Consider the following 26641-nt stretch of genomic DNA (forward strand, 5'->3'; position numbering starts at 1 on the left):
CAAAAAATAAAAATAATTCCTAGTTATGCACCCAGGCTGAGGAATGGCAGCCAGTGTGCTCCACTGTAAAATCTGAAAACAATAAGCACCATCCCCTGTTGCTACAACTGTGGTGGAAGGCTGTCTAGCAAGCTCTTGCTAAAAAAAAATCCTTGAAGCGTCTCTTAACAGAAGTGCCAGTGTTCTTGAACAGTGAAGCTTAAGAATGCTCATTTCATTCCCAGTTCAAAAAGGAGGGTGGGCTTTTTTTACACCCCCACATGTAACTCTTGAAGCTCTTATAATGGATTCTCCATGTCCATTATAAATGCATAAATGAAAGCTGCTTTCCTTCTGTCACTTTCTCAGCACCACCCCTTCAAAAATGTGCCATCCGCACTGCGCAGCTGATACGGTAGAGAACATGCCTCATAATTTTAAGTATTTTGCGCCATTGCCTTTTTGCTGGGGAGAACCTTTTCCCCACTTAAGGAACTTTGCCCCAAAGGAAAAGTTTGGGAGGGGAGGCTGCAGCCAGCGTGGGTAGAGAATATATTGTTGCAGGATTACACGTGTGTTCCCCCTGTTTCTTTCTTTATCACATTCATGCTGCATTAGCAGCACCAAAGTGGACTCCCGCCAGGGGACAAGCCTGGGCAGAATGTTTGGAGGTCCTGGGCTGCCTAGATGATGAGACCTCCCTCTCTCTCAGCCTCACGGATGTGAGGAAAGCAGAGCAAGATGTTTGGCAGGGGTGTGGTTGCAGGGGTGCCAACTTGAGTAAGGTGAGCCCTGCCCCACATAATTGATCACATGATGTGATGCATGCACACCAGTTGAATGGCAATGCCCATCAACTTTGGAGGGCTCCAGCCCCCTCAGATATTTTATGGGGGGGGGGCAAAGTCCCCATGGCCCCGGCTCCTATTCTTTTCAGGAGTTGCCAGAAGGAGACCTACAAGACACCATCCAACTGCCTTAGGGACTCCACTCCAGATTTGCGTCGGGTTTACTCCTGAGCCCTTTCTTCTCCCAAAGATGTCCCACAAGTCAGTGGGTACAGATTGTTCCTCAGGGTTTACTCACGAAGCCACTCTTACAAATGAGTGTAGCTGCAAGGCAGCAAAAGTTTAGGACCAGTGTTTTCCTTCTCCTAGGTGGGCTACCTTCCTAGGTTGACGGGCCTCACCTGCCCCTCACTTCCCTCTACAGCATGTGCAGAAACCGCCTTCTTGACTGTTAGACCCATTACTGGTCTCGTCCACTCAATTGGCTGGAGTTTATCTTCACATGCAGTCCCTAAAGCACCAAGGATTTGAAACTCATTTGCTACCCTCACCTGGTTAGCCTAGTCCAAGCCGTTCCTGGCATGTTGCTGCTATTGAATGCTGACAGTTTCTATGAGTCACAGTTGAGAGCTGAGTGCAGAGTGGAGACCCGTGGTGGATGGACTACCCAGAAGGAGCATGTCCCTCACCAGAGGCACTAACCCTCCTCTAACACCCCATGCATTTCTATGCACACCAACACAAATACGAAGCAGAAGTGATTTCAGGCAAGGACCATAGGCATGTGGCTTTCAGAGAGCCAGAGGATGCTGAGGTTTTCATGAAATTAGGCCAAGAGCAGCATGTTTCCCACTGGGCCACAAATCCCCCAACTAACAGTTAGGCTGTTATAATGCTGATGCAGTGCTGTAATAGATCAATTCCTTTCAAACTGTCCTCTACTACCGATGGTCTTGCTGAGGAATAAACACCAAAAATGCTGAAGACATCTTGCCCTCCACCCTTCATCACTGGCCCTGCAATGCACAACCATGTGAGAGTACAAAGTGTGCTCCAGAGTACATTTACAGTTCACTTGGGAAACCTTTGGCCCTCCAGATGTTGCTGAATTACAACTCCCATCACCTCTAGCTACTAGCCATGCTTTCTGGGGCTGATGGGAGTTGTAGTTCCGCAACATCTGGAGAGCCAAAGGTTCCTATCCCTGGCCTTGGTGATAGGGAGCCCCATCACTAACCCATGTGAATGGCATGTGTTCCAGCTGTTGAAAAGAGCTGTTCATTTGGCTGGCTGTGGCAAGCTATGACTTGCATCCAGCTGACCAGACAGGGAAGCTTTCGTAACTAGAAGAGAGGTGACAAATGGAGGCAAAGTTCAAGCTTACCAGTGGATTTTCCCATTGAAAACAGTTGACCTTAAAAGTGCTTCCCTTTCCCTGGGCTGTGCCCCAACGTCTGTTCTGTTTCCAGACCATCAATGTATAAGCGGTAAAAGTTTCTGGGGGTAGCAGCATTTGCACCTGTATTTGCAAGGCTGCCCCCCAGTGTGCCCCAAAACCACCTTCCTGTGGGTTGGGGTTCCTTTTCAGATAACTTGATGAAGAAAGAGTTCCCTGTAGGGAGATACTTCGTAAAACCGCTGAGCTAAAGGGAGTGAAATGCTGGAGTGCCGCACGTTCCTAGGATGCAAAGATGATCATGGCTAGTTTATTTGATGTTTATTGAGCCTGTTTGGGGATATGCCAGCAAATGGAAAGAATCTATAATGGAGAGGCCTCTTTTCACAAACTGGGTGGGAAATGTATGTAGGTGGGTGGGGGGTGGGGTGGAAGAGAGTGGGTTTTTTGTTTGCTTTTTGCTAAAGCTGATAAATCCTGAAGCTATTCTTCATTTGATTGCCTACAAAGAATTAGTATCAAAGGGGGATTCCCCTTTTCTTCCTTCCTGGGATGGTTAAGTTGAGTCGAAAACAGTTCCTTGATCCTAACCATAATGGCACGAAATGAGGAGCTAACAAAGGCTCTGATTGTCACAACAAGAGGCCCGACTCTCCCGGTTCTCTGGCTTGGCTCCAGCATTTCCTCTTTGCTGTGTCAACTATAGGGAAAGTGAAAGTATGAGCCCATCATCTTTGTGGGAAACGATATTGCGCTTCTGAACCAGTTGCTGCACATTCAGTGTCATACACAGAAACATGTCTTCTGTCTTGGAGATCTTAAGATTATGTGAGGCTCAAGATTATGCGAGTACCTTTTCAAAACAAAGCAATGGGGTGTGTGTTTTTTAGCATTTATTTATTTAGCGTTTATATAGACTTTCAAGTGTTCCAGATATTTTGCTTAGGAAGCTGCCTTACAGTCTTTCTGGCGCTGCCTTGTCTGGCAAGGGCTCTCCAGAGAGTGACAACCCTGCAGTGTAGTTCAGCTTCTAAGTGGTTTGCACAGCAACCGTGCTGTGTTGTCCAGATGTATCAGCCCCTTATAGCAGGTTGGGGTTTGGTCTGAAACAGAGAGAGAAGCTTCCAGTAACCCTGAGCTTATAGGGCACAATTGCTCTAGGAGAAAAGTTGTGACGTTTGGGACTTTTTAGGAAAAAAAGGGCGAGTAAGAGGGGGAACATGTACAAAATTGTGCATGGTGTGGAAAATGTAGATGCTCAGTGTCATCCAGTGAACCTCTTCACACAGCACAAAATTAAACTGGACTTTGTCCCCATAATATGTAGTGATGGCCACCAGCATGGATGGCTTTAAAAGGGGATTAGACAGATGCATGGGGCTTGTGGTTATCAGGGGATACTAGCAACAACGGCCATATGGTGGAGACTACCCGTTTCTGGGAATCGGATGCGGAGAGTGCTGTTGCACTGGGGTTCTGCTTGCAGATTTCCCATAGGCATTTGGCTGGACACTGTGAATGGGGTGCTGGAGAAGTGGGACTTTGGCCTAGGACGGTGCTGTGTTACCTGTTCCTTTTATCTCCATATTACACGTTGTGCTGGGTGAGTAGTGTGCAACCCTACAGTGTAATCCAGTGACTACTAACATTGCACCCTCAGATTTCCTTTCAGGCCAAATCAAGCATTAACTGCATGGAGAAGCCTCATGTTTCATTGACTTGCATGCAGACCGGCTGCACATTTCATATGCGCATGAGGTAGTGAGACCTATGTTGGAGCAAGGACTCCTCTCTTCAGTGCTAACTTTTGGAGTGTGATTCTTTCATCCTTCTCAGCCTCAGTTGCTCGGGCATTGTCGGCATAGGGGAAGAAGATACACACAAGTGTTTTGTTGCATGTCAGAGTCCAAAAAGTGAATTTGCAGATTACTTTTTGTGTCCTTGGAAAGGACCACCACAGTTGCATCCCATGAGTTGACACGGGTAGAGTATGGTACTTAGGCACAGTAGATCAGAGTTAAAATCTCTGTCCACCCCATGACATTCACTGAGGACCTTGGACAGGTCAATATATCACTCGCCTACCTTGCTTTGGCAAATAAAGGATAAGTTCCATGCATTCTGCACTGAGCTCATGCGGAGGACGGGCTGGATACAAATGCTATTGATTAATTGTTCCTTTAGTAAAATGACAGAGTGGGCAGTTGTGCTGTTATGAAAAATTTAAAATAAATACCAGTTGCACTCCTTGCAGGTAAAATGACAAAGCTGTGTATGCACACCACTCTAAAACATTTGTGGCACATTTTCAGCTGGGAAGAAGTGTCCATTCTCATCTAGTGTGCTAAAACTCCCTCTAACCTATTGCCTAATGTCTTTTCTTGCCACAAGTAACCAGGAGAGCGACCATTTACAAGTTTACAGTATGACAAACATAGCCTTTTCGTTTTGTTTTGATATTATAAACATAGCTTCTCATTCTGATTTTTCACACAAACATTTATAGCAAGTCGACCCTGCAGACTTTGAAAAGAACGAAGAGACATTTCTCTCTCTTCCTGCTCTTGTGTTTTAGTCTCAAACTCTCAACACTTTTTCTTCTCTTACAGGAAAGGCCTTTGATATTACATACGTACGCCTGAAATTTCACACCAGCCGGCCGGAGAGCTTTGCCATCTACAAACGCACTCGGGAAGACGGTCCTTGGGTGCCTTACCAGTACTACAGTGGCTCATGCGAGAACACCTACCGCAAATCCAGCCGTGCCTTCATCAGGACCGGGGAGGATGAACAGCAGGCCCTTTGCACAGACGAGTTCAGTGACATCTCTCCACTCACGGGAGGCAACGTAGCCTTTTCAACACTGGAGGGCAGGCCCAGCGCTTACAACTTTGACAACAGCCCTGTCTTACAGGTAAGGAGAATGGGGATTGGATCTGGATCAGAGGCTGTGACTGAGGCACATCTCAGTTCTTCATATCTAAGTCTCTCCTGGGTACAACCAGAAGAAGACACTAGGCAGCTCCTCTCTACTTTTTATGGATAACCCCAATGTAGGCCTACAGCATGCTCCAGTTTTCATTAGTTAACGAGGTTATCTATGGTCCTGCTTCTTCAGGTGTGTTCTGTATCTTGCTGTTTAGCAGCTGGTCAGGGAGACCCCTGGCGTGAGACGTGAAGCAGCTTCAGGTTTGCGCCTGAGTGCAGCACAGTGGGAATGGACAGATCTGAGCCTCAGGGTGCGATTCCTCACACATTCTCTGGCACAATCTCTATTGAAAGGAATGGGAACCACAGAACAACCTGTCTGCTCCTTTGAAGGAGACCGATATACATGTGTGATGAAGAATAATTAGTAAAACGGTAATGGGAGAGCTTGGGAATTTGGCTGTTTTTGTGGTCCACCGTGTAGGTCCAGTGGTTCATTGCAGGGGAAAACTGGTGCAGATTTTTATAAGGGCGTAAGAAGAGCCTGCTAGATCAGGTCCGTGGCCCATCTAGTCCAGTATCCTGTTGTCACACTGGCCGTGGGAAGACCACAAGCAGGACCTGAGAGCAACAGCACTCTCCTCGCCTGCAGTTTCCAGCAGCATTATTCAGAAGTACAGTGCCATTGGATAGCCTTAATATCTATGAATTTGTCTAATCTTCTTCAAAAGCGATCTAAGTTGGGGGCCATCACTGCCCCTTGTTTAACTGATCCATTTAAATCTACATCCTGTCACACCTCCTAACAAGGAAACCAGGCAGCTTCCTTTTAAGGGAAACAGAACTGTTGTGTTGCATCGCTGTTGTATTTGTTTTTCCGTGGGATCCGCCCGCTTCCTTTTCAAATTGGCATCAGCACATCTTAAAGCTGTGAAATGAACAGGAAAAATACTGGTTGCTGTGAACATGAAAGCCTCGCTGATGATTTTTCAGTATGTGCTGGAATTCAGGCTCCCAAGAAAAGACAGACTTGAGCCTTAGAGCCTTGGGGCAGGTATCTGTTCTGGAGCAATTATGCTGGTTTCCCTTGGGTTGTGGTGAGTCTATGGGAAAGCGGAAGCTGAGAATTTAAAACAAAGCATTCGTGTAAGTATGATTCATTGTGTGTATTATACATGGGTACTTGGTTCTGAGACTGGAAAACTTCCAGCAAACATGTACATATCTTTGGTTAATTTTTAAAATTTCTCCCCTACTTCCTGGACCAGGCAAAGCATTCCAAACCATTTAGAAAGAAGGATATGGGATAGAAATAAATCCCAAGATATGCTAGCATCCCTGAGGACTCAACTGCTTAGTTGAGTTGAGCTGTTGGGATGGTTCAGATGTAATGCTAAGCCATATTTTGGTATTATGTACCTGAACCTGGCTCCATCTTCCCCTTGTGTGTGACAGTTGGTCTTGAGGCAAATCATCACTGGCCATTTTCCATTTACCAGGGTAAGATGTAGGGAATTGCTTCATATGAGGGGAAGGGAAGGACCACCTATGATCTGATTATCAATGAGGAGGCTGATCTGGCATGTATCACTGAAACCTGGGTGGGTGAACAGGGTGGAGTTGGTCTCACCCAGCTGTGCCCACCGGGGTACTCAGTGCACCATCAGGCCAGACTTGAGGGTCGGGGAGGGGGAGTTGTTGTAGTCTATAGAGATTCTCTCTCTATCCCTAGGGTCTCTGTCCAGTTGGGGGGGGGGGTCTGGAGTGTGTGTTCCTGGCATTGGCCAATCGGGACAGATTAGGGATTCTGCTGGTTTACCACCTGCCTCGCTGCCCAGCAGTCTCCCTTCCTGAGCTGACAGAGCTGGTCTTGGAGGTGGTGTTGAGGACTCTCAGACTGCTGATTCTGGGAAACTTCAACATCCATGCCAAGGCAGCTGGCTCTGGGGTGGCTCAGGACTTCATGGCTGCCATGACAACCATGAGGCTGTCCCAACATGTCACCGGCCCAATGCACATGGAAGGCCACACTCTGGACCTTGTCTTTTCAACTAGGCAGGAAGACGGTGATTTGAATGTGCGGAACATTGACATCAGTCCCTTGTTGTGGTCACTTCCTGTTTAGATTTAGAATTTCAGCACCTTTTCCCCCTCTGCAGAGATGGGGGACCTATTAGGAAGGTCCACCCTTGGCGGCTGATGGAGCCAGTGGGATTCCAAATGGCTCTGGGGGGTTTTCTGGCTGATATGACTGGTGCACCTGTTGAAGCCCTGGTTGACCTCTGGAACACCCCAATGCCACTGAGTGCCCTCTCCCACTTCGTGGAGCCCGATTGGCCCCCTGGTATACTCTGGAGATAAGGGCAAGGAAACAAGCTGGGAGATGGCTTGAACAGTGGAGGAAAGATTCAAATGAATGCAACCAAACACTGGTAAGGGCTCATTATTGAGCCTCCCTAGTGGCAGTGAAGACAGCAAAAAAGGCCTACTTTACTGCCTCCATGGCATCCTCATTATGTCGTCCGGTAGAGCCTTTCCAGGTTGTACAGGGCCTTTTCCAGGCTGGCCCAAGGGAGATGGTAGAACCAACAGTAGCTCTCTGTGACTTGTCTGCAAAGCATTGTGAGGATAACATCGCTTGCATCCACCAAGACCTTGACTCTGCTGTTATAGCAGATGAATCCCATGGGGTGTCCAGAGCACAGTCTAGTCCTGTTGTGGTGGATGAGTTTCAGTTGGTAAGGCTCAACAATATGGACAAGGTGCTGGAATCAGTCAGAGCGACCACTTGCACTCCAGACCCTTGCCTCTCTTGGCTGATAAAAGCCAGCAGGGAAGGAACAGCTGGCTGGGCCAGGGAGGTGATCAATGCCTCTTTACGAGAGGGGTGGTTCCTGCCTGTTTGAAGGAGGCAGTGGTAAAACCACTCCTTAGGAAACCTTCCCTGGACTCAGAAAATCCAACTAACTACTGGCCAGTTGCTAATCTCCCTTTCCTGGGCAAGGTTCTGGAGTGAGCAGTCGCAGACCAGATCCAAGCACTTTTGGAAGAAACTGATTTTCTGGATCCATTTCAATCAGGGTTTAGGCCTGGTTTGGGCACAGAAACTGCTTTGGTCGCCCTGTATGATGACCTCTGTCGAGACAGAGATAAGGGAAACATGTCCCTGTTAATTCTTCTCGACCTCTCAGCAGCTTTCAATACCATTGACCATGTTATCCTACTGGAGCGACTCTCCGAACTAGGGGTGGGTGGCACCGCTTTACGGTGGTTCCAGTCCTACTCGGATGGTCTTTCCCAGAGGCTGTTCCTTGGGGAATGCTTTTCAGCCCTGTGGAACCTTCAGTGTGGGCTTCCGCAGGGCTCAATCCTATCTCCCATGTTGTTCAACATCTACATGAAACCGCTGGGTGGGGTTATTCAGAGCTTTGGAGCACGTTGTCAGCAGTATGCTGATGACACTCAGCTCTATTTCTCCTTTACATCTGCAGGTGAGGCAGTGGAAATGCCTTGATAATGGACTGGATGAGAGCCAACAAACTTAAACTCAATCCAGATCAGGCTGAGGCACGGTTAGTGGGTGGTTCCCTAGACCGGATGGGCTGGAAGGCTGCCTGCTCTTGATGGGGTTACACTTCCTCTGAAGGGGCAGGTACAAGCTTGGGGGTACACCTGGATCCTTTGCTGTCGCTTGAGGCTAAGGTCTCAGTGGCCTGGAGTGCCTTCCACCAGCTTTGGCTTGTGGCCCAGCAACATCCTTATCTGGACAGGGATAGCCTAACTACTGTTGTATATGCTCTGGTAACCTCAAGGTTAAATTACTGCAATGTGTTAATACGTAGGGCTGCCTCTGAATATTGTTCAAAAACTTCTGCTAGTGCAGAATTCAGCGGCCAGGTTGCTCATTGGAGCAAGACGGTTTGAGCATATTTCACTGATTCTGGTCAGACTGCACTGACTACCAATTAGTTTCCAGGCCCAATTCAAAGTGCTGGTTTTGACCTATAAAGCCTTAGATGGCTCAGGACCACAATACCTCAAGGACTGCTTCTTTCCACATGAACCTACCCGGACCCTGAGATCATCTTCTGAGGCCCTTCTGAGGGTGGCAACACGAGAGCAGGGCCTTCTCTGTAGTGGCTCCCCATCTGTGGAATGCTCTCCCCAGGGAAGTTCGCCTGACACCTTCATTATACACCTTTAGGCGCCAGGCAAAAACGTTCCTTTTTGACCAGGCCTTTGGTTGATCTGATTTACATCCTATGCCCTTTTAAAATGTGCTTTTTTGTGTGTGGGGGTATTTGGTTGTTGTTTTTCTTTTTATTATATATTTTGTGGTTTTACATCTTGATTTTATTCTGTGAACTGCCCTGAGACCCCCAGGTATAGGGCGGTATATAAATTCAAATAATAATAATAATAATAATAATAATAATAATAATAATAAATGTGTCCAGAGACTGCAGGTTTTGCACAACCTGGCAGATCCAAATGCTCTGTTTGTGACTTTATAGTTGTCACAGCACAGAGCAGTAACCAGATGGGTGGTTGAAGAATGAATGCACAGTTGGTACAGAATTTTTAAAATTCTGTTCATAGAGGCTCTCGCGTGAGGTTATAAAGGGATTTTTAAAAAATATATAACGAGTTTTGATAATGGATGAGTTGTGTTCTCAAGGAAATAATGAATAATGTGGAACTACAAGGCCCAACAGGCCTACTGGCAATGGCCTCATTTGCATGTCACTTTAAACTATAGTTACAGGTGACTGTGGTTCAAAGCAGAAGGTGCAGCAGGACCAAGTCTTGGGTGCTCTGCTCCCCGTCCGTCCGCCTCCTGCTGCTGTGTGTGGCTTAGCGCTACACCTGAGCCTTGCCTCTGGGTTTGTTTTCCCCAAGCAAACCACAAGCAATAAGCCAAACACAAACCTTGGCTAGAGTCACATAGAATATATGCTATACATTGAGTGTTGCTGTGGCTTGTTCATACGTGTATTGTGGCTTCATTTCAATTTCCCCTTTTAGGAATGGGTAACTGCTACCGATATCAGAGTCAGCCTTAATCGCCTGAACACCTTTGGAGATGAAGTTTTTAATGATCCCAAAGTTCTCAAGTCTTATTACTATGCCATTTCTGACTTTGCTGTGGGTGGCAGGTAAGTAGTAAACCACACCCAATTATATATTTAATATCTTAAATAAGTGTTTGCTTGGGGCTTCTGACTGCACCCCCCCCCCCCATTTTTATTTGTATGTACACAAAGTTGAAGTGATTTTTCATTTAAAAATGATGACTTAATAAATCATCTGTTACTGAACTTGTGTACTGGTATTTAACAGGCTCAAGGACTATTCCAATATCTATGGTGTATTCTTCAAGTTCATTTGCACTAGATTCATGTAACCAGGTCAAGCTTATAAAGTTCAGTAGTACTTCTCATAATTACTTGGCGTTGTTTACATTTTATGAAAAGTCTCTGTCCATGTTAAAAGAGGTTGTCATAAAGTAAAACCCAAACATGAGAATTTAACCCATGGGTAGGCAACCTAAGGCCCAGGGGCCGGATCCGGCCCAATAGCGCTCTCAATCCGGCCCGCGGATGGTGTGTTTTTACATGAGTGTGTTTTTACATCAGCGTGTTTTTACATGAGTAGAATGTGTGCTTTTATTTAAAATGCATCTCTGGGTTATTTGTGGGGCATGGGAATTTGTTCATTTTTATTTCCCCCCCAAAATATAGTCCAGCCCCACACAAGGTCTGAGGGACAGTAGACCAGCCCCCTGCTGAAAACCCTTTTCACTGGTTAATAATTGTTCAACAGTTCAGATGAGAAGCAGGGGAAAGTATTGCTAATGGTTGTGTGTTAATTGCAGCTCTGCCTTATCCCTGACTTTGTTTAAGCTAACAGTTGTCTATAAAAGCTTTCCATACAAATACTTAACTTTTCCAACTTGCTCAGAGCACTTTGTATATATTACATCAATAACTTTCACAACAGCCTTCTCAGTTAGGCCGGTATATTTATCCCCATGCAAAGATGTGGAAGAAGGAGACAACTGACGCTGAAGAGCTGGTTTGCATAAGGCAAATAAGGTAGAAGTTGGGCTTCTTGGCTCACAATGCACACTTTGAACTTCTAGCCACTAAACTCTGGCTGCTAGAGTAGGTACGCAGAGTACGTATCATTTGTAAACTTTGAACTTGCTTTGCACAACTTCATCATGTTTGCTCTCCCAGTAAGTTATGTGCTCTGGCATAGTGGGAGCTAGTAGCATTTTTGTTTCATTTTCAATAATATCAGCATCCCTTATCTGCCATTGATTCACTTAGATGTGTCAGTATTCTTCAGTCTGTAAAACAATAACACTTCTGTCGGAGTCATGAGGGCAAACCCAGTTGAGTTTTGATAACACTTGGGTTGTGTCTAAATCAGTGCTTCTCAAAAAATTTCCTCTGGGCCACACTGTCAGAATTAAAATTTGCTTGCACCACACCAAATGTTTTTATTGATGAGAAATGTGTTGGAAAACAAAAAGACACAACTCCGAACAGTGCTTAACATAGAACACAACTACTTTATCATATGATCGTGGGACACCCAGAAGGTATAAAACAATGCAGCTACGTTAGAGCATGAATCATTCCTAAAATATAATACTGATTGTCCTTGAATTTTCCTGCCACACTTGCCATTCTCTCCTGCCACACTAGTGTGGTGTGTCACACCATTTGAGAGCCACTGGTTTGGGCTAACTCTGGAGAAATCAACTGCATAATAACATGGTGGAGCGGATGTGAGAGGGGCACCTGAAAGCTATATTGGAATAATTATTGCTACTTCTATCCTGCTCTTTCTCCCAAAGAAGTCCAGGGCAGCAAAGGTAGAAATGTTACAACAGGTCCCTGTTTGCCTGTCTATACTGCACGCTTTTCATTGGCAATATAAAAGATGATTCCTCAAGGAATATGGAAGCACATTGGGCTCGGTTTCTTTCTTTTAAAGAAAAAAAAGTTTAGAAATTGCTTTCTCACCTACTACTTTGCTTTAGCCGTCACTTGAAAGAGGTCGGGTGACTGTATTGGTTCATTGTATGTTAAGAAATTTCCACTGCCCTGAGAATCACTTTCCTTGGGGTGGAGGCGGGAAGGAACAGACAGACCCCAGGAGTTCCTTTGATGTGAGTCAGTCTGCTTGTGTAGGAGGTTTGGACTCTTGTGGGGCACAAGATGTACATTTCTTCCTGAAGTCTTGCTCCTACCATGCAGGTGTAAATGCAACGGCCACGCAAGCGAGTGTGTGAAGAATGAATATGGAAAGCTGTCCTGCAATTGCAAGCACAATACCTTTGGGGTGGACTGTGAAAAGTGCCTCCCTTTTTACAACGACCGGCCTTGGAGAAGAGCAACGGCAGAGAGTGCCAACGAATGTTTGCGTAAGTGTGTTGGTGTTGTTCTTAAATAATCTGGCTTTGTCTAAGAAGCAAAATCTTCCTGCCAATTATTTCATCACCTCCTACTGTCATGTGGGAGGTAGCCAATTTTAAAGCTCTTTGGAGTGTTCTCTTCCTTCCTGGCAAGATCCAGTCCCTTCCTGTCTCTTGTCATCCTGTATTAATTCAGGAGCTTGGCTTATTTTAAACTCTACCTCAAACGTCTTTGTTTCCTCTTATCAGTTGGCCTGCGTTGTGTGGTAGAAATGCCTTGGAACCTGCAGAGTGTTGGGTAATTCTTTGTCTTGTATCTCAAGATTCAGACCACACTAGGTGCTGTACAGCTTGTTATCTGTGGTTATTGTTGGCACACCGATCTATTTACCCAACTGCAAGATAAAAAATGTATTTCTCATTTATGCATTGTTGATTCAGCATAGTCCTCTGGAGTTAACTAATTATCACCAGGAATTGTGTTCTATGGATGAAAATAAATAGATAATCTGTGCCAGGATGACCCAGATTCCGCAGTCACAAGAAAGGAATTCTATAATATGCATGAAATATACAAGCTGATATGCAGGACTCTCCCTTTGCATATATTGCTCTGCTTCTCCTAGTCCTGGGAAGAGGTGGAAACAAACCCCAAGGGTCACCCGTCCAACCCCACAGAAGCCTTGCCCTCTAACTAGTAGAAATCCTGTTCAGCAATCCCTTTGGCTTTTGATACTTCTCCCAGGTGTTGTCCACATACTTTAAAGCACATCATTGTAGCCATTAGTACTAGAAAGTGTTTGGTGGTTGGGTTGTTTAAACAAATAATAATAATAATCTGGGAACTCTGTTCTGGATGCTACCCAAGACCTATTGTTTTTCTGAGTTACTGTGGGGTTTGTGGTATGCAGGCAGTCCTTTCTTTTTTGAAAGGGTAAAACTCCAAACCTTAGGGGGAGAAAAGGGAGAAAATTTGAATTTCTTGTCTTTCATTCTGGGTGCAAAGTTCTGATGGGGAGAAAGGCATGGGACTTGAGCTTAAACCAGTACAAGGGACTGCTGTCTTCCTCGAAACTGCTGTAACCCTCAGGCTTAAAAAATACCCTAGTCGTGTAGTGGGTTAGGTGCATCAAGAAACCGTCTGTGTGAGATGTGTCCATCAAAATTAACCTGGTGCCCAGAGCTTTATTCTGCGCAAGGACCTTACAGTTGGTTCCATAGTGACTGCTTTTCTTGTGGGAAAAGTGCTTACATATGGTACCCAGGTGGTGTTTGGGAGGACTGCAGTGTGTGGCAGGCAGATTTATCTTCTGTCCGGAATGTACAGTAGAATAGGATGACAGTGAAGCAGGGGGAAACTGTTGTAAGGCTTATGTGTGCAATTATTAGTTGTTCTGTGACATCCTTGGGAATCAATTGAAGTGATCATAGAAAGAGGTATTTTTTAAAAAAGAGGAGAAAAGTATTGATAAAAGCAGTTTATTTTAATTGCTGGATCTGATAGTTACTATATCTTCTTGATTCTGGAGTTGCAAAGTATTTCTGGCCTTCAGAGATTTTTCAGTGGACCCAGGTTTGCAATACAATAGAGTTCTGATTATAGATGCAAATGATCTCTCCTGAAGAAACTGAGAAATGTTTGTTTTTGTGAAAATTATTTCCCTGGAACCCTCGTTCCTTCAAGGTATGATCCAGCACCATGAATTTAGCTGAAACTCAAGTGAAGACTCTCAAATGACCCCCTGAGTCCTATCTTTGGATATAAGTGCATGTTATAAGAAGAGCAGCCGCATATCAAGTTCCCCATCCCCTTCCATAATGGGCAGCACATCACTGAGCTGTGCGTTTCTCACTGTGTCATTGGATGAAATGTTCTCCTCACTGTTGAAATAACAAAATAGTCACCAGTCTTTACAACATAAGCCAGTGATGCTCACACGCATCTGTGCTGGAAATCCTGACATCCAAAACATATAAAGAATTGTTTACAAACCGGCTCTTAGAATCAAATGCATTTGCCACAAAGATAAAACACCAAAGGATCACTGAAAATAAACAATGTCTCCTGCAAAAAAGAATATCCTCCACATCTTGATTGCAACATCCATTGGGCTCCCATCCTGCCTAGAGAAAAGCAGCTCCATCAAAGTGAGGGGCCACCTGGCAAAGAGCAACGTATCCCACGTGTGGGAGACCTCCACCCACCATCTCCTAGCTATCACTTGGCAATCAGAGAAAGCTACTTGTTCTTAGGTTTAGCAAACCATTCAGAGTTTGCTATCAGCAAGCCTCCTGTTACTGCAGTTTGCCAGCCTTCCATTCTATGCAAACTGTTAGTGAGAGCTTTACGTAAGCAATCCTGGGTCTTATCCTTGTAATTCTAAGTGCTGTATCACCTGTGCGTATTCCATAGATATAGCTACCTTCAAAGCACCAGGACAGGTAGAACGTATCACTTCAAACAGAACATCACCTGCAGGTCATGCAAAATAATTTATATCATTGAATGCAAAGAAAAGAAAAGAAAAGAGAAAGAAAGAATGTCATATTCAGTATGCAGGTAAAATTACAACCAACCTATGCACACATTTTAGAAACCCCAAATCAGTGATTTTGACCAAAAAAAGAGGTGGAGCAACCTGTTGCCATACACTTTATTTCTGAGTGCCTTGTCGGACTTAATAATTGGCACAGAGGTGCCGGCAGATCCAACCATGTTAGCAAGAAGGCAGAACTTTTGGATGCACACAGTGGACACCTCAGCACTGCATGGCCTCAGCCCAGAGGATACAAGCAGTGTGGCTTCACTTCAGCAAAACGAAGGCCTTCTGTGCACACCCTAAAACTGCCCGCTTGGAAACAGCCTTCTTTCTATCAGAGGAACCAAAGAATGTGGATGTTGAAACATTTTGCTATAAGAATTGAAAATGTCTGTGAGAAGGCATTCTCCTTGTAACTGCAGATAATAATTGCCTTGCAGCATCTTGCATTTCCCTCTGCCCAGACAGTCTGCGATGGGCCTGCACTTTTTGAGTTATGGTGATGCTTCTGGAGTTCCCCCACGCTTCTTAGCTGTAGCACAGGCTGTATGGTGCTGCTTTGTTCCTTCCCATACATTTGACGGGTGGGGTATAGCGTCTGTGCTGCATGGAGACTCTGCACTCTGGTGAGCACCCAACACAATGGCTTAATTTTTGAAGGCACAGTTCAGCCTGCTTCATTGCACGCTAGTGTGCTCTGGCCTCCAGCATTAGAATCGCTAGCTTCCTGCATGGAGAGGGAAGACAACATTTCTTCCTAACTTGCTTCATATGTATGCTGAAAGTTCCCAGCTGTATATGTGAGTCTGTGACTTGAGTTGAAAGCCTGACGAAACTGGTGTCTGATGGGCTCTTGTTCTGCTCCATGTCCTAGACATGAGCAATTAGGCCTGTCTGTGCTAAGGAAAGCAGAAAGTTTGTTCTCTCTCATTCACATGCACAGACACACAGGATGCAGCTGGGGCAGGCTGGTCTGGCTGCTATCTTTCCCTGCAGTTTGCATGCCAGAGAGCAGCGTAAACTGTGTGGGAGGGCTGTGGGAAGGCTAGAAACTGTGGCACAGCTGGAGAGACAGCCGGGTGGAAAATCTAGTACACTCAGCAACATATCGCGACTCCAGCCCTTTGGGGTGGGGGGTGGGGAAGGCATGCTCATGGACAAAGGCTAATTGCCTCCACCTCCTGGAGCCTCGGGCAAGAGCAGGTGAACCATAAGGATACAGTGGTACCTCGCAAGACGAATGCCTCGCAAGACGAAAAACGCGCAAGACGAAAGAGTTTTCCGTTTTTTGAGTCGTTCCACAAGACGAATTTCCCTATGGGCTTGCTTCGCAAGACGAAACGTCTTGCGAGTTCTTGCGAGTTTGTTTCCTTTTTCTTAAAGCCACTAAGCCGTTAATAGCCGCTAAGCCACTAAGCCGCTAATAGCCGCTAAGCCGCTAATAGCCGTGCTTCGCAAGACGAAAAAACCGCAAGACGAAGAGACTCGCGGAACGGATTAATTTCGTCTTGCGAGGCACCACTGTAGTGCTATTCTGGTTTGCACCATGGTACCTATGCAGCTCCCTGCGGTTCCTCTGCCTTGGGGTGGTTTTACCCCAAAGCTGCTGAACTGAGGATCAGGCAGCAGCTCAACACTGCAGACGCAGGAAGGGTGTGTCAGCTTGACTCTGCTCTGTGGATTGGCAGCTAGGGGCCTGGGAGCTCAACCCTGGCTTTCCATTTTGGCCCCCTCCCCCCGCCCCCAAGTCTAAGGAATTGCACCCGCACCCTTAGTCACTCTAGCTGTTTCCCTCATGTACGCCAAGACCCAGGCAAAAGGGGTCTGGAACACAGTGTACGAACCTTAGCAGATTTCTCTCCTGACGTTCCCACCTGCCTTGACTTGTGCACCAGAAATGGGTCTGCGTAGCACGAAGTTCATAAGCAGAGCACTCCGTGTGTGTGTGTGTGTGTGTGTGTGTGTAAAAGAGCATGTTGCCTGTGTTCTAGCTTACATGGGAATTGAAGGATAGAGCCCATGTTGCTGGCCGTTATTTCTTTTTTAGTTCAAAATACAGTGGTACCTCAGGTTAAGTACTTAATTCGTTCCGGAGGTCCGTTCTTAACCTGAAACTGTTCTTAACCTGAAGCACCACTTTAGCTAATGAGGCCTCCCGCTGCTGCTGCGCCGCCAGAGCCCGATTTCTGTTCTCATCCTGAAGCAAAGTTCTTAACCTGGGGGTACTATTTCTGGGTTAGCGGAGTCTGTAACCTGAGGTGTATGTAACCTGAGGTACCACTGTATGGCTTGGTGTTCTTTTTTAAAAAAAACCAGAACAGCAGGAAACTAAGCTCTACTACATCCCAACCTATGGGATTTTTGGCTCCAGTTCAGAAGCTTCACCAACCATCTCAGCCTCTGCTACCTTTGGTGTCCCCCTAAACTAATATGAAGGAAACCACAGTGAACTAGCTTTCTGAAAATCACTGAACTTGTTGAGCTTTTATATTCTGTATGGTAAACCTGGAATGTTATCTGAGGTCCCAAACTGCTACTGCATCATCTCCAAACAGGTAGAAACAATTGCTTAATTTTCTCATCTCTTTACTTCTCCCCAACCTCTTTTCATTCTGAGCCATTTGGTGTTTCTATTAATCTGCATTTTTCTTTTGGACTGAGCATCTTCTTTTACAACTTTATAGACTTGGTAGCGTTTACTTCTGGATTTGTTGCCTGGAGGGTTGGGCAGATGGAAAAGGGTTTAGCAGGGAGATGTGCTTAGTGGCCTACTAAACAAGCACATGTTTGTTCCTTACCTCTAGCTTGTAACTGCAATGGCCGGTCACAGGAGTGCTACTTTGATCCTGAACTCTACCGTTCCACGGGCCACGGTGGCCACTGCACAAGCTGCTTTGGTAATACTGACGGACCAAACTGCGAGAGATGTCGGGAGAATTTCTACCGCCTTGGGAGTGAGGAAGCGTGCCTGCCGTGTAACTGCAACCCTGTGGGTGAGTGGCAGAGATGGTGAATCTCTTTGGGTTTTTCAGTTGTTAAGCTTCCAAAGGGAGAGAGTTCTTGGCATGCTTTGTGGGTTTAAATTGTAACAACCAGAATAACATTTTGTGTGAAGTCAGCTCTTAAATCAGCTTTAGTTTTTAAAAGGTAGGGGGCCTACCAAAATGGTTGTAGTCCTAATGGGTGGGATGTATGTGAGATGGAGAAGAGACTGTCTATTGCAGGGATCACGTGGAAGGGGCCAGTGGGTTGCACTGCCCATGGGGCATGGCCACCCACGATCAGCGCTGGGGGGGCCCATTATGGAAGAGGCAGTGATGTCCCCACGTGCTTCTTCCAACAGGAGTGGAGAGTTAAGCCTCCTTGCTGTGCCTAGTGATTCAAGTTATCTGGTGTGACTGATGAGGTTAACCCTCTTCTGGTGTGCCTTGAATTCTCTTTCTTGGTCACAGCTCAGCTGGTAGAGCATGAGACTCTTAATCTCAGGGTCGCAAGTTTGAGCCCTGTGTTGGGCAACAAATCCCTGCATTGCAGGGGAATGGGCTAGATGACCCTCATGGTCCCTTCAAACTCTACAGTTCTGTGGTTCTAGAACGGATGATATGTGAACAGAGATCTGTACTTGGGCATTAGTAGAATAGTGTTTAAAATGTTAAACAGTGGTTATCCAGATTCACATATTCAATAAAATCTACAGAATGTAATATAGCTGAGGTGTCCAACTCAGGCACTGATCTGAGCTGTGTTTATGTGTTTCCCTGTCAGGCTAACGCTGTGATCAGACTCTTATTTTGCTATTGTGCCAAGTGTAAATGCCAAGTGGGGTTGCAACAATGAAGACTGGTTTTTCAGTCAACGGCAAATTTAGAAGGCCTGATAAGGAGCATTAAAACCTTGTAGTATATTCCATGACACAACAGGCAGCCAGTGCATATTTAAAGTGTGTGTGTTGATTTAAGATGGCATTTTTGCCTGAGTAATTGTTCCTAAATAATTGCTGGCTTGAAGGAAGACTGTTGACTGTATATGGTAAAGGTCTTTGTGAGCTTGTTGCTAAATCTATCTGTTTTGTTTTAATCCTCTTAATGGTTTTTTTGTGTCAATCTTTTTCTAGCCTAAAGATGAAGTAACCTCTTGCAATGCTAATGAGAAGTTAGCTGTTTAATGTCATCCATGTCTCTTTAAACTACTGATACTTGACCCACTGAAAAACAACACAAATGATCTCAGTGCATCCTAGTTTGGAAGTTAAATGCTTTGAGATGCCAGTTAACTTCTAGGCCCAGTTCAGCAAGCCTTGCCATTCAAAGCCTTTAATGCAGGGGTCAGCAAGGCTTACCGGGCATGGGCCGGATCACTCCCACGGAGATCCTCCATGGGCCGGGCCGGCGCATCGCAACACCGGAAATCATGTCTGCGCATGTCCGTGGTGCCAGAAATCGCTTCTGCGCATGCCCAGACGCTGAAAAGTGTGCCTGCACAGAAGCGATTTCCAGAGCCACGGGAGAGAGTCCCCACGCCGCACTGCGCCAGTTTAGGGACTCGCTGAGCGGGCAGCTCAGTTCAGGGGCGGCTCATGGGCCAGTTAAGTGACCCTCATGGGCCGCTTTTGGCCCATGTGCCTTAGGTTGTCGACCTCTGCTTTAATGTAAGAGGCAGCAGCTAGCCTGCTTCCTGCGCTGCCAGTCACCAACCTAGAGGGAAAAGATACGTGGAGACACAGCATATGCTTCAAGAGAACTTGCCAGCAGGATTATTTAGAGTGTGTTATCGAAGTGGGCTTCTTGGGAAGCTGATTGTTGATCCGTGCTTTAATGGATTGTGACCTATATTATTTCAGATAAAGCCTCTTGCTTATGAAACCCCAAAGCCTATATAGTTGGGTTCTGTATTCTTTCAGTATAGGAACTTAAAATGGTTGGGGGTGAAGTCAGCGTGCCCTGCAGTTATGGAATGACCTTCCAGGTGAGGTCTGAGAGTGGACATCTCTCCTCGCCTTTGGGGCAGGGGGGGGCTGCCAAGTCTTCTGTGAAAGCTTTTTTGATTGCTGGGTCTGGTGGCATTTGGTCTGGCTGCCACAGGCCCAGGATATCTGAGTCTGCGCTGCGTCAGAGCCCAGGTGGAAGCTCTTTGACAGAATGCACCTCTGTACAGAAACAGTCCCTGCCAATAGACAAGGGCCACCTTAAAGGAAAAGGGCTGTGCTAGAATTCTTCTTCCTGCCATCTGCTGTCCTTTATTTGAGGAATCTTATTCATGGAGCATTTCATCACTCGAACCGCCACCTGCCGCTGGAAGTGCTGCAGTCCAGACTCAAGTTGCCACCTCAGTGAAAGCTAGACTTTTGCTTTATGTATTTAATAGGACACCAGGGTCTTGTGGCTTTGCTGGTCTGATTTATGTAGAAGCTGAACGTTCTACAACCCGCAGCCCATAGAGAGATATGATAACATTGCTTTTAAATAAATGAAATTATATACACAAAGCCCAGGTTATAACTCAGATCAGCAAAAGAGAGTGGGGGGGGGGGGAGTGGAGTCTGCTGCTTCCTACAATTGACAAGCAAATCATAAGCTGCTTTTTAAACTCCCTCAATTGCAGTGGACAGACAGCTGGATATTGAACTTCTCAAAAACACCATATAACTAAATAACTAGCAGCGCAGTTCATGCTCTTTTGCCTCACAGAATGTTCAGGATTTTTGTGCGCATGGGCTTAGCCTATTCTGAGCTGTGCCAACAAGAATCAAAATAGTTTGTTTTACATTGTATTGGGGCAAAAGGTTGTTCTTGTCTAAGTATATGCACCACTGGGTGGGGGGGAACACACACCATATAACTGCCAAGTATTAAATTATGGATGATTGCAGCTTCAATATAGGATAAGTCCTGATTTGAGTGTGTAGGTTGGAAACCGTTAGATGGTTAACACATGTTGCATATTTTACTTCAGATTACTTCATCTAGATAACATTGTTTTAGTCTGGGGTGGAGGGACTATAGAAATGATATACTATTGTGATTGCCTTTGCCTATTCTAGGATCCTGGTCCCTCCCTATTTAAGGGCCTAGTTTGAAGAACAAATAGTGCAGTTTTTGTGTTGATTTGCTTTTTAATAGTACCTTGATCTCATTTTGTACACACAGGTTCCCTCAGCACTCAGTGTGACAACTATGGGCGGTGCAGTTGTAAGCCTGGTGTGATGGGCGACAAATGTGATAGATGTCAGCCCGGCTTCCACTCTCTCACAGAGGCCGGTTGCAGGTAAACGTTGACTGACCCTAGATCAATATATAGATGAAAGTAGTGGCTGTGACTGAGAACGTGCAACAGGGATGAGGAAGCTCGTGGTGTTGCTGGGCTGCAGCTCTCATCATTCCTGACCGCTGGCCATGATGGCTGGGGGCTGGTGAGAGTTGTGGCCTGTCCATATCTGCAGGGCCTCAGGTCCCCTTCCTGATATATTGCCTGGAAACTTGGTTTCCTTCTTCTCCTCAGTGCTCTGACCGGACTGCTTTGCTTCTCTTCCAGGCGGTGCTCTTGCAATCCTGCTGGCAGTATGGACGAGTGTAACATGGACACAGGCCGTTGTACCTGCAAAGACAACGCTGAGGGCTTCAACTGTGAAAGGTAGTGGGGTTTGCATTACGTCACAGGATTTTGAATGTGGGACTTGACCCATTTGTTGCTCTTTGCCTTTCTGCGCTTTGTCGGGCTCAGAGCAGTGTCCAAGAGGGATGATCCCTTTTTTATCCTTACAAAAAAACCATGATGCAGATCAAGCTTAGGAGATGGCTGCTTTTTGAAAGGTTTCCTAATGAATCTGGTGGTTGAGAGCAGCTCCTGACGTTTCAGTCCATTTCTCACAAAGAGCAGGTGGGGTAATAAATTGGCACCTGTGCTGGGATTGAGTGAAAAGATTTCACTTGAGAATGTTGGGCTCAGTTTTTGTTGGGGAGCTGGAAGAGAAATTTGGGCCACTGAAATGAGGCCATTTTGCCAATTGAGAATTAAATTGGTAGAGATTCACTTGGCAGCAGTGGCTTTTTCCCCCCTTCTCAACTTGCAGCAGTTCTTCTGCTGTTAGTGAGAACAAGCCCTTTAGGGCTCAGTAACGTTTGTTGTGGAACGCGCTGTTGTTATCCTAGCAAAAGCACAGGGTGAATTTGATTATCTATGACAGGTGCATGTCTTTAGACACCCCCTTGTATCCTTGTGCAGAGGTTGGGTCGCAGCTCTCCAACAGAACATGGATATAGCCATGGAAATAACAATTGCCGTATAAAGTGAGGAATGGTTCTGAGTAGGGATTAGAGTCCAGCTTTTCCGGGTCAAAGACCAACATCTATCTGCTGCACCACAGAAGAAAGACAATCTCTAGCAATACTTTTTCAGGATGCTGGCTGTTATTTTACCAGAATGGAAGAGTTCCTCAGATTTTCCTCAGAGTTCCTCAGAAATTCTGCCACAAAGTGGTCTAGCTTGACTGTAAGAAATATTGTGGATGCAGCTCTGTGGCCCAGTTAAATGAAACTCTTAAAGATGTGAAGGCAGAAGATCAATGTGGGAGATGGATTAGAAGTGCTTAGTGGTTTTTTACTTTATTTTAGGTGTAAACCTGGCTTTTTTAACCTGGATCCCGCCAACCCAAGGGGATGCACTCCCTGCTTTTGTTTTGGGCACTCATCTGTCTGTACCAACGCTGTTGGATACAGCATCTACCGAATTACCTCCAGCTTTCAGTATGGTAAGTGCAAGTTTCAATCTAACTTGAACAACTCCTGCCCTATACCTTAAAAGCTTTAACATTTTCTTTTCACAAGATAGAGACTGCTGCCTGATTCCAGCTGCACTGCAGTAGAACATGGTTTGTGTTGCAGAAAATATAAATTAAATTAAATTATAAAATGATAAGGTTACATCAAGAAAAGCACAGGCTATGCAGCAAATTAGTTTGGCAGTGCTTAAGTTGCAGTTTCTTTTTGTGGCTTTCAGGAGAGGAGGACTGGCACGCAGAACAGCGAGATGGCTCTGAAATCTCAGTTCAGTGGATTAGTGAGACTCAAGAAATATCTGTGATCTCAGAAACTCCCTTTCCCATCTACTTCATTGCTCCAGGTATATAACAAGAGTGGCATGGTTATTTGCACGGACCAGTAGCGTGCTAATATTTACAACTAAACTCCCTGCCTTTACCATTCCTTGGATGTGGACTTTGTTGCTTCCCTTTCAGGCAAGTTCCTTGGGAATCAAATCTTGAGTTACGGCCAAAACGTGACATTCTCTTTTCGGGTCGATAGGCGGGACACACGCCTTTCTGCGGAGGACATAGTGCTTGAAGGTGCTGGCCTGAGAGTATCCGTACCTCTGATTGCTCAAGGCAACTCCTATCCCAGTGAGAGCACCCTGAAGTATGCCTTCAGGTGAGGGCATGTGTTTTTCTAATCTGGGGAAGTTCAAGGTTGATTGAAGGAGCAGCAAATGGCTTTAACCAGAATCTAACGCAGCACAAAATGTTTCTTTAAAGAGAGTGCAGTTTCAGATTGGAATTCTAGCTGTGGCCAGCTATGAATTACTTAGCTTGAATCATTGATAAAAGCCGCCTGCAAAAACTCTGGGAACAATGAGATTGTGGTTTTTTTTCAACAATTTGAAGTTGGCTCATAATTATTGTGCATGCATGTCTCTGTTCTAGATGTAGGCATGTTATTCCCAATGCCACTTGGCAGGCAGTATCCTGATATTAAGACGGGGGTTTTCCTTTAATACAGCTCTATGCAGCGTTTTTTTAAAAGTAATTTGTATTAAAAATAATGCTACTTTAAAAATGTCTGCTGCCAATTTAATTATGCAGTAGATTTTTAACTGATTACTCTAACCAATTGTCTGATGTTTGTAGCCCAAACAATATGGCAGCATCACTTAAGAGAGCTACGTTTTCGAGGCTAAAAAGTGTGAAGCTCTGATTTTGGGGGGGGGGGGGGAAGGAGGGGTTATGATCCAGCCAGAGTTGAGCACTTTTGAAATCCTGTTAATTGGGGAGAGTTAAGAGTTAATTGGGGAGAGTTAAGAGTGCACCCAACTTTTCCCTTTCAACCAGTGTGTCCGCAGGTGCTTGCTTCACTTTTTGTGGGATCATGTCTAAATTTTGTTTGAGGACACACATTCATATTTTCAGCTTAAAATGGACTGAGTGTTTTATCCCACATGGTTATTAATAAAAGGCTAATTCAGACTGTACTCTAAAAACATTCTTAAAAACATTATAGCTTCATCCTGTATTGGTTTGTTGTTTTCCCTGTCCTTCCTCTGAATAGCTCAGGGCAGCTTATGTTTTAGACCCAGCTTTGATTCAAGAGAACCAGCCCCCTGGGTCTTCAGACCACCTTCTCTGACTATCTCAATGTGGATAGTTTCTTGTCCTATTTATGGATGCATTTTGTTCCCAGCTCTTCAGGGCTGCCACCTTTCTTTCTCTTCACTGCCAATATAATGTTAAAAATGCAACTGGAACAAAGCATGCAAAATAGACCTGTCTTGTGTACATCATTCCCCCTCAGGTTGAACCATTTGCTGTGCTAGGGCTTGCCGATCAGAAGGTTGGCGGTTCGAATCCCCACGATGGGGTGAGCTCCCGTTGTTCGGTCCCTGCTCCTGCCCACCTAGCAGTTTGAAAGCACAAAGTGCAAGTAGATAAATAGGTACCGCTCCAGCGGGAAGGTAAACAGCGTTTCCGTGCGCTGCTCTGGTTCTCCAGAAGCGGCTTTGTCATACTGGCCACATGACCTGGAAGCTGTACGCCGGCTCCCTCGGCCAATAAAGCAAGATGAGTGCCACAACCCCAGAGTCATCCGCAACTGGACCTAATGGTCAGGGGTCCCTTTACCCTTTACCTTTACACACTCTAATAGCTTTTTAAACATAGCTGTTACAACTTGACAGTGGTGCCTATTTGAATGGGATGATGGAGGGATAGTGGCCTGCATGGCAGCTGCTGTGTGGGACTTTTGGGTGTTAATGGCTCTGGAAATCTTGGCTAACCAGCTGATTAGCCAAGGGCAGGCTAGAGTGAGTGTGACCTTCTTCAAGCACTGCTGGCACGCCACTGCCAGGTGGGGGGCAAAGAATGGGAAGTTGCTCCAGAAGCTCTTAGCCTGGTGGGATGGAAAGGAAGAAACAAATAAAAGTGCCTAACCCTTTGCACTAATCCCTGAGTAGAGGCAAGTGCCCCTCCCCAAATAATAATACAGTAACATTGCACAGTTTCTTGAGTTGTTCTGTAGAAGGGGAATGACTAATCTCACAAGTGAATGCTTTAGAGGTTTAAAAGTGATGCATGTTTCTTCCCTGTTAGACTCCATGAAGCTGCAGATTATCCATGGAGACCTTCTCTTACCCCGTTTGAGTTCCAGAAGCTGCTGCACAACTTAACAGCAATCAAGATCCGTGGGACCTACAGTGAGAGGAGTAAGTTGCCACAGTAGTTGGATGATCAGGCTGCATGGGTGTCAAGCACGTTAGCCTCTTTGCATCAAGAAGGAGAGGAAATAGGCCAGAGACTGGGAATTGCAAGCCTTCCAGATCTTGTTGGACTGCAGCTTCTACCGTCCCCGAGAACTGGGCAGGCTGACTGGGGCGGACGGGAGTTTGAGTCCAGCTGCATCTGATGGGACACAAGTTCCTCATCCCTGGAATATTATCATTCAGCTATTGTTGGATGATGGTAAATGTTGTAGATTTGCTAAATTGCAGATATTTTCCAGTAATGGTTAAGTTTAGAAGAGGGCCAGAGGAAAATTCTTAACATTTTTCAGTAAATCTCAGAGCTGAATGAGCACTTATAATAAATGTCCAAATGCTGTTGTCATTGACCAGCAAATGACATTTTCCTGAGAATTTAACAGATCATCTTGATTTTGCCAACACCTCCCTGCTTTCCCATGTAAATTGCAGAACTTTCTGAATTATGTATTCATTAACCACCTGACAGAAGTTGCCCATAATGTAAAGCTATTCTGATACAATGCAGAAAGCATCTGTTAAATATGTCTAAAATGTATGGAATTTGCAGAAGCGTTGGTAAGTTACGTATGCTTTGGTGAATAGCTTTGCTGAAAGGGGGGGAGGGAGAAATGCAGGAAAATTGTGGTGTAATTAACATTCCTTTCATTGCAAACATGCAGGGACACCTAGGGCTGTGGCTGAAGTCAGAGTTCGCTACCGAAATGTAAACATCCTTCCATCAAAATATAGTCCCATAAAATTGTTTTATACGCGAAGCAGAGCCCTTCCTAAGGGCGGTTTCTAGGGCATGACTTTCAGCAACGAGCCAGTTAGAGGAGCTCTAGAGTTTTGCTGGGAGCTCTCACAACAAATGTTTATAAAGGATGAATTAAAAAGTTAGGCTGGGCCAAGAGATCAGCCAGTCCATCTGCGAAGGGGCGGTAGCTGTGGGGGCTCTTTCCTGACCATATAAGCCGAAGGAATGGTGTGTGCAAATACATTTTATGGTAGTGAAAGCTGCATTCTTTACCCACTCCCATGCTTTTACAAGGAGGGTTTTTTGGCAAGTTGCCACCTCTGC

At 45.5% G+C, this 26641-nt stretch overlaps 1 protein-coding gene across 1 annotated transcript in view; it reads left to right on the forward strand.

The window, feature by feature from the left end:
- LAMC1 (laminin subunit gamma 1) overlaps positions 1 to 26641 on the forward strand; it is a 118363-nt gene that overhangs the window by 59989 nt on the left and 31733 nt on the right. The window contains exons 2-11 of the mRNA XM_081012022.1: positions 4773 to 5077; positions 10117 to 10247; positions 12360 to 12526; positions 17862 to 18050; positions 21204 to 21321; positions 21589 to 21687; positions 22668 to 22804; positions 23053 to 23175; positions 23291 to 23480; positions 25412 to 25524. Coding sequence (XP_080868148.1) covers positions 4773 to 5077; positions 10117 to 10247; positions 12360 to 12526; positions 17862 to 18050; positions 21204 to 21321; positions 21589 to 21687; positions 22668 to 22804; positions 23053 to 23175; positions 23291 to 23480; positions 25412 to 25524 — 1572 coding nt within the window. The remainder of the gene's footprint in view (positions 1 to 4772; positions 5078 to 10116; positions 10248 to 12359; positions 12527 to 17861; positions 18051 to 21203; positions 21322 to 21588; positions 21688 to 22667; positions 22805 to 23052; positions 23176 to 23290; positions 23481 to 25411; positions 25525 to 26641) is intronic.

This window comes from Podarcis pityusensis (assembly GCF_964106645.2).
Source record: "Podarcis pityusensis genome assembly, chromosome: 6".
NCBI lineage: Eukaryota > Metazoa > Chordata > Lepidosauria > Squamata > Lacertidae > Podarcis > Podarcis pityusensis.